Genomic DNA, 7,985 nt, shown 5'->3' on the forward strand with positions numbered 1-7,985 from the left:
CGTGTGTGTGTGAATGTGCATGCGTTTCTCTCGCCTTTTATCTTTCACCTTTGAATAATGTAACTTATAAACACATCGGCCCGGCAGAAACAAACAAACAAACAACCCAAGAGGCAACACGCATTTCTGGACCGATGAACAGACGCGATTCATGCTCAATCAACTGTTGTTGTTGGTAGTGGTGAAGAGGTCAAGCGGAAATGGCTGTATCACCACTAGTTGTAATGAAAACAGCGCAACCTATCGTATCGGATATGACATGCTTTCGACCAATGATTCGATTTATTCACTGCCATGTATATTGGGATAATAGCACTTGCCCCGAAAGATAGCATAGTCCGACTAAGCAAAGATTCGAATTATACCATCATGTAAACACACTGAGTGCTGCCGCTCTCACAGCTGGAGAGGAGCTTCCTGCTTCTTCTTCATCTGTTATTTCTTCCTCTCCACGTCTTTCTCGCTCTCCTTCTCCCTCTCTCTCTCTCCCTCTCTCTCTCCCTCTCTCTCCCTCTATCTCTCTCTCCTGCTCTCTCTCTTTCTTTCTCTCTCTCGCTCTTTCTTTCTCTCTCTCTCTCTCACTCTCTCTCCCTCCCTCCCTCCCTCCCTCCCTCTCTCTCTCTCTCAGGTTGCTGTTGTCTCAGCTGCAGTCTATGACTCCGGGGAGTGCTGAGGAGGTTGCAAGTCTGCGGGTTGACCTGCAGAGGGCGCTGGAGGAGAAAGACCTTCAGCAGGAGCTCCTGAAACAGAGTCTCCAGCTCCCCCAGGACGCACGCATCGCAGCCAGCCTTCAGCAGGAGATCAGCAGACTAACCACAAACAACCTGGTACACACACACACACACACACACACACACGTATCCTAGCCAGTTTACAGCACGAGATCAACAGACTGACCAAACACAACCTGGTACACACACACAGGCCCTGTTCACACCTGGTATTAACATGCCTCAACATGTGGACCTATGTATAGGTGTGCGTTCACAATGCAAGCCTTAGAGCTCTAGTGTGGGTGTGTGTGTGTGTGTGTGTGTGTGTGTGTGTGTGTGTGTGTGTGCGTTCACAATGCAAGCCTTAGAGCTCCAGCCTCAACATGGAGGCCACTGAGGTCAGCGTTTATGGTTTCAATTATACGTTGATGGCTACCACTTCTGTAGGGAGGGGTGTGTGTGTGTGTGTGTGTGTGTGTGGACTACCACAGTCGCAGCTGTCTTCCTTGTTTGCTTTCACATAGATTATGAACATGTTTATTTGCATATAGAGCAAATAAATGGTAACACGACACGTGTGAAGAAGCATTCTAAGGCCAGGTGTGAACTGACATACTTTGAGCTGTTCACTTGTGATCGGATCATCCAAGACGTATGTTAGTGCCAGATGTGGACGGCCTAATACACACACACACGCCCACATGCGCACATCCCAGCAGGAGATCAACAGACTGACCAACCGCAACCTGGTAGACACACACACACACACACACACACACACACACACACTCTCTGAACTGTATGAAATGGCATCCTCTTCTTCAGGAGCTAATGGAGCAGGCGGAGAAACAAGACAAGGTGTTCCGTAAGATGAAGAAGCAGATGAAGATCTACATGAAGAGAGCTGGAGACGTAGAGTGTAAACACACGTTTATTTCTAAAGCACGTAGAGTAAACATATGATTATTCTTCAAGCATTTTGATTAAACACACATTTATTCCTAAAGTACATAGTGTAAACACATGTTTATTCCTAAACCACGTAGAGTAAACACATGTTTATTTCTAAAGCATTTCGACTAAACACACGTTTATTCCTAAAGTACATAGTGTAAACACACGTTTATTCTTCAAGCAGGTAGAGTAAACACACGTTTATTCCTAAAGTACATAGTGTAAACACACGTTTATTCTTCAAGCACGTAGAGTAAACACGTGTTTATTCCTAAAGCATGTAGATTAAACCGACATTTATTCCTAAAGCACATTGTATAAACACACGTTTAAAGCACGTAGATGCTTCATGACCTCAGTTGGACATGGAGGTTGGGCTGCCTGCTGTGCCAATGGTTCCTTTCTCTCTCTCTCTCTGTGTGTGTATGTGTGTAGTGGAGGGCTCTGTGGATGGGCTTCCCAATGCTTCTCTTCCCCGTAAGGAGCATGACTGCAGTGGCATGCTGGTCTGCAGGAAGGAGGACGAAAGCAAACTACTGAAGATCATCATCACAGGTACACACACACACACACACACACACACACACACACACACATAAGAAGCATGACTGCAGGGGCAGGACGAACACACGTGTGAGTGCGCATCCACACACAGAAACATACACACACACACATACAGACACATATTCAGGATTACAGAGTGAATGACCTATAGTCCTATAGTTCTCCTGTGGCTGAATCTCATTCACGGACTGCACTGTGTCTGAGCTCCTAACCTGCTCTCTGCTGCCTCTCTCTGGCAGACCTGCGTCCTCGCGGCGTGGCTGTCAGCATGATCCCTGACCTGCCCGCCTACATCCTCTTCATGTGCCTCCGACACGCTGACTTCGCCAATGACGACCAGCGCGCCAGCAAACTACTCAACTCTACCATCAACAGCATCAAAGGAGTCGTGAAGGTAGGGCACTAGTGTTGAAAGGAGTCATGAAGGTAGGGCACGAGTGCTCAAAGGAGTCATGAAGGTAGTCATGAAGGTAGGGCACAAGTGTTGAAAGGAGTCATGAAGGTAGGGCACGAGTATTGAAAGGAGTCATGAAGGTAGGAAACTAGTGTTGAAAGGAGTCATGAAGGTAGGGCACTAGTGTTGAAAGGAGTCATGAAGTTAGGGCACTAGTGTTGAAAGGAGTCATGAAGGTTGGGCACTAGTGTTGAAAGGAGTCATGAAGGTAGTCATGAAGGTAGGGCACAAGTATTGAAAGGAGTCATGAAGGTAGGGCACTAGTGTTGAAAGGAGTCATGAAGGTAGGAAACTAGTGTTGAAAGGAGTCATGAAGTTAGGGGTTATGGGGAGTTATTAAAGTAGGGGACTAGTATTGAAAGGAGTCATGAAGGTAGGAAACTAGTGTTGAAAGGAGTCATGAAGTTAGGGGTTATGGGGAGTTATTAAAGTAGGGGACTATTGCTCAAGGGCAACATGGAGCAGCTGATCTCTGCATATTTGAGCTGTTGGTCAGGTCATCCATGGTGGTCATGTTTAAACATTCCTCCCTCCTTTTGTCAGAGAAAAGGAAACAACTTTGAGAACGTGTCGTTCTGGCTGGCTAACACGTGTCGCCTCCTGCACTGCCTGGAGCAGTACAGCGGAGAGGAGGTGAGCAGCACATGCTTCAACGTCACGCTTTTTCTCCCAAACACCTACCTTATTTACAAACACCTACCTTATTTACAAACACGTACCTTATCTACAAACACCAACCTTATTTACAAACACCTACCTTATTTACAAACACCTACCTTATCTACAAACACCTACCTTTTTTTACAAACACCTACCTTATTTACAAACACGTACCTTATCTACAAACACCAACCTTATTTACAAACACCTACCTTATTTACAAACACCTACCTTATCTACAAACACCAACCTTATTTACAAACACGTACCTTATTTACAAACACCTACCTTATCTACAAACACCAACCTTATTTACAAACACGTACCTTATTTACAAACACGTACCTTATCTACAAACACCAACCTTATTTACAAACACCTACCTTATTTACAAACACCTACCTTATCTACAAACACCAACCTTATTTACAAACACCAACCTTATTTACAAACACCTACCTTATTTACAAACACGTACCTTATCTACAAACACCAACCTTATTTACAAACACCTACCTTATTTACAAACACCTACCTTATTTACAAACACGTACCTTATCTACAAACACCAACCTTATTTACAAACACCTACCTTATTTACAAACACCTACCTTATCTACAAACACCAACCTTATTTACAAACACGTACCTTATTTACAAACACGTACCTTATCTACAAACACCAACCTTATTTACAAACACGTACCTTATTTACAAACACGTACCTTATCTACAAACACCAACCTTATTTACAAACACCAACCTTATTTACAAACACCTACCTTATCTACAAACACCAACCTTATTTACAAACACCTACCTTATTTACAAACACGTACCTTATCTACAAACACCAACCTTATTTACAAACACCAACCTTATTTACAAACACCTACCTTATTTACAAACACCTACCTTATTTACAAACACGTACCTTATCTACAAACACAAACCTCATTTACAAACACCTACCTTATTTACAAACACGTACCTTATCTACAAACACCAACCTTATTTACAAACACGTACCTTATTTACAAACACGTACCTTATCTACAAACACCAACCTTATTTACAAACACCAACCTTATTTACAAACACCTACCTTATCTACAAACACCAACCTTATTTACAAACACCTACCTTATTTACAAACACGTACCTTATCTACAAACACCAACCTTATTTACAAACACCAACCTTATTTACAAACACCTACCTTATTTACAAACACCTACCTTATTTACAAACACGTACCTTATCTACAAACACAAACCTCATTTACAAACACCTACCTTATTTACAAACATCTTCCTTATTTACCAACATCCCCCCCCACTTACAAACATCTACCTTCTATCTATATCAAACTAAATTTTCAACTCTATTACACCAGCTGACAAACATCTACAGCTGACCAACTCTACAGCTGTACCCCACTTTTTAAAAGGGGGTTTATTGTTCCGATCCGTACCCGTTTACGGGGACGTTTGACCTGAACCTGTGCATGTGCACCTGCAGGTTTATGCCAAGTACAACACCCCTCAGCAGAAGGAGCACTGTCTGGTGAACTTTGACCTGGCGGACTACCGGCAATTACTGCGTGTCCTGGCCATTCAGATCTACCAGCAGCTCATCAGATGTGTGGAGGACACCCTGCAGCCCATGATCGGTGTGTGTGTGTGTGTGTGAGGGAGAGAGAGAGAGAGTGAGGGATCAGAGCACATTGCATATGCACACCCTGCACCACAGACTGCAGCAAATATGGCGATATGTTTATGCATACCACGTGAAACAAGTAGAACGTTTCTTTCCCTCTCCCTCCCTCTCTGTTTGCAGTGCCGGGGATGCTGGAGCAGGACTCGATCTCGGGTGTGCTTGGTGTGAAGGGGACGGGCGTGCGGAAGCGGACGTGCAGCGTGACTGAGGAGAGCGGCGGTGGCGTGTCGCTGGAGTCAATCCTGCGGCAGCTGAGCTGCTTCCAAGCGTTGCTGCTGCAGCACGGCACGCCGCCCGAGCTGCTCCACCTCGTCGTCAGGCAGCAGTTCTACTTCATCTGTGCCGCCACACTCAACAACCTGCTGCTGCGCAAGGACATGTGCTCCTGGAGCAAAGGCCTGCAGATCAGGTAATAGCCACAGGGGGGCACTGTTACACAAGGATATTTGCTCCTGGAGCAAAGGCCTGCAGATCAGGTAACAGCCACAGGTGGGCATGATATGTCTGTAGCTCAGATACTCACCACAGGGGAGCGAGATATGCCTGCAGATCAGGAACTCACCACAGAGGACATTGTTAGCTAAGGACAGGTGCTCCTGGAGCAAAGGCCTGCAGATCAGGTACTCGCCACCGGGGGGCGCTATATGTCTAGATCAGGTACTCACCACAGAGGGGCATGATATGCCTGTAGATCAGGGGCACTGTTACACAAGGACAGGTGCTACTGGAGTAAAGGTACTCGCCACAGGTTGGGAAGGGGGGGGGGGGGGCTGGGGGCTGCCTGGCTGATCCTCAGCAGGGTACAGTCAAGGATAGCATTGCCCCATTTTTGTACTACATTGCTGTTATAATGCTGTCTCTGTCTGGATGTGTGTGTGCATGTGTATGCATGTATGCATATATATTTGTGTGTGTGTGTGTGTGTGTGCAGGTATAACGTGTGTCAGTTGGAGGACTGGCTGCAGGATAACGGTCTGAGCTGCGGGGCCAGAGAGATGCTGGAGCCTCTGATCCAGGCTGCCCAGCTGCTGCAGATCAAGAAGAAATCACAGGAGGATGCCGAGGCCATCGCCTCTATGTGCACTGCTCTTACTGCTGTACAGGTGTGTGTGTGTGTGTGTGTGTGTGTGTGTGTGTGTGTGTGTGTGTGTGTGTGTGTGTGTGTGTGTGTGTGTGTGTGTGTGTGTGTGTGTGTGTGTGTGGATGCCGAGGCTATCGCCTCTATGTGCACTGCTCTTACTGCTGTACAGGTGTGTGTGTGTGAGTGGATGTAGAGGCCATCGCCTCCATGTGCACTGCTCTCGCTGCTGTACAGATGTGTGTGTGTGTGTGTGTGTGTGTGTGTGTGTGGATGCCGAGGCTATCACCTCTATGTGCACTGCTCTTACTGCTGTACAGGTGTGTGTGTGTGTGTGTGCGCGTGCGTGTGAGTGGATGTAGAGGCCATCGCCTCTGTGTGCACTGCTCTCACTGCTGTACAGGTGTGTGTGTGTGTGTGTGTGTGTGTGGATGCCGAGGCTATCGCCTCTATGTGCACTGCTCTCACTGCTGTACAGGTGTGTGTGTGTGTGTGTGTGTGTGTGTGTGTGTGTGTGTGTGTACACAGTCACTGTTGGGTGTCACCTCATAGTGACCACACTGGATTGAGTTTGATTTGTGTCGTGTATATGTGTCAACATATTATGACCTCATCACTGTGTGTGTGGGAGCCAACGCTAACTCTTACACAGACACATCTTTATGGGCCCTCACTAACACACACATACACATACACACATGGTTATTGGCCCTCACCAACACACACACACACACACAGTTACTGGCCCTAACTAACACACACACACACCATTAATCATGTGACTTCTTCATCCTTACAGATTGTCAAAATTCTCAACCTGTATACTCCTATGAATGAGTTTGAGCAGAGAGTCACCTCTTCTTTTATAAAGGCCATTGAGGTAAGGGTTGGGGTTAGGGTTGGGGTTGGGGTTGGTAAGTAAGGGAAGCTTTGGCTTCCTGGTATTCAGTGTGTCTTCACTGCTATGGGAAGGTTTGTAAAAGCCCATACGGGATCTGCGCTTTGCAATGCGTGTGTTGCTCATGCACTTAGCGTGTGTTGCTCATGCACTTAGCGTGTGTTGCTCATGCACTTAGCGTGTGTAGCTCATGCACTTAGCGTGTGTTGCTCATGCACTTAGCGTGTGTTGCTCATGCACTTAGCGTGTGTTGCTCATGCACTTAGCGTGTGTAGCTCATGCACTTAGCGTGTGTAGCTCATGCACTTAGCGTGTGTTGCCCATGCACTTAGCATGTGTAGCTCATGCACTTAGTAAATATACTGTTTATTTAGACTCAGAGTGTGTATTCTCTTGTATAGAATATGTATGTGACTTCCTCTCTCTTCTCCTCTATTCTCTCTTCTCTGTTCCTCTCTTCTCCTCCTCCCGTCTCCTCTCGTCTCAGGCTTGTCTGAAGAACCGTAAGGAGTCTTCTCAGCTCCTCATGGACACCAAGAACATCTTCCCCGTCACCTTCCCCTTTATACCCTCCCCTGTTGCCCTGGAAACCATTCAGATTCCCAGCAGCCTCAGCCTGGGCTTCCTCACACGAGTGTGAAGACACACACAATCGACATACATACACACTTATATATATATACACACACTTACACACCATCTATGGGCCATATCAGGTGTATATTCAGTAAATCTGAATCTATTCAGTGGTTTATCAGCATTCAGGGTTACGTCACAGGTGTGTGTTTTTAAAACTGTGCAGATACGTGTGTACAGGTGTGTTGAGATGCTTGGAGTGTGTGGAGTTTAGTATTATATTCACTGAAATAGGTTTCCAATGGTTTGTTGTTTGTGTTTCTCTACACTGGTGTAGTGGTCCTCTGTGCTTCACATTGAGGATGTGAG

The 7,985-nt window shown here is 46.1% G+C and overlaps 1 protein-coding gene across 2 annotated transcripts in view; it reads left to right on the forward strand.

The window, feature by feature from the left end:
* myo5ab (myosin VAb) overlaps positions 1–7,886 on the forward strand; it is a 31,567-nt gene extending 23,681 nt beyond the window's left edge. For both annotated transcript variants that reach the window (XM_031564725.2, XM_031564726.2), the window contains exons 31-40: positions 629–827; positions 1,539–1,632; positions 2,103–2,222; positions 2,471–2,625; positions 3,229–3,318; positions 4,867–5,017; positions 5,185–5,473; positions 5,996–6,167; positions 6,942–7,022; positions 7,528–7,886. In XM_031564725.2, the coding sequence (XP_031420585.1) occupies positions 629–827; positions 1,539–1,632; positions 2,103–2,222; positions 2,471–2,625; positions 3,229–3,318; positions 4,867–5,017; positions 5,185–5,473; positions 5,996–6,167; positions 6,942–7,022; positions 7,528–7,680 (1,504 nt within the window). In that variant the 3' untranslated portion in view covers positions 7,681–7,886. The remainder of the gene's footprint in view (positions 1–628; positions 828–1,538; positions 1,633–2,102; positions 2,223–2,470; positions 2,626–3,228; positions 3,319–4,866; positions 5,018–5,184; positions 5,474–5,995; positions 6,168–6,941; positions 7,023–7,527) is intronic.
* The last annotated feature ends 99 nt before the right edge of the window (positions 7,887–7,985 follow it).

Source organism: Clupea harengus, chromosome 3 (assembly GCF_900700415.2).
Source record: "Clupea harengus chromosome 3, Ch_v2.0.2, whole genome shotgun sequence".
Lineage (NCBI taxonomy): Eukaryota > Metazoa > Chordata > Actinopteri > Clupeiformes > Clupeidae > Clupea > Clupea harengus.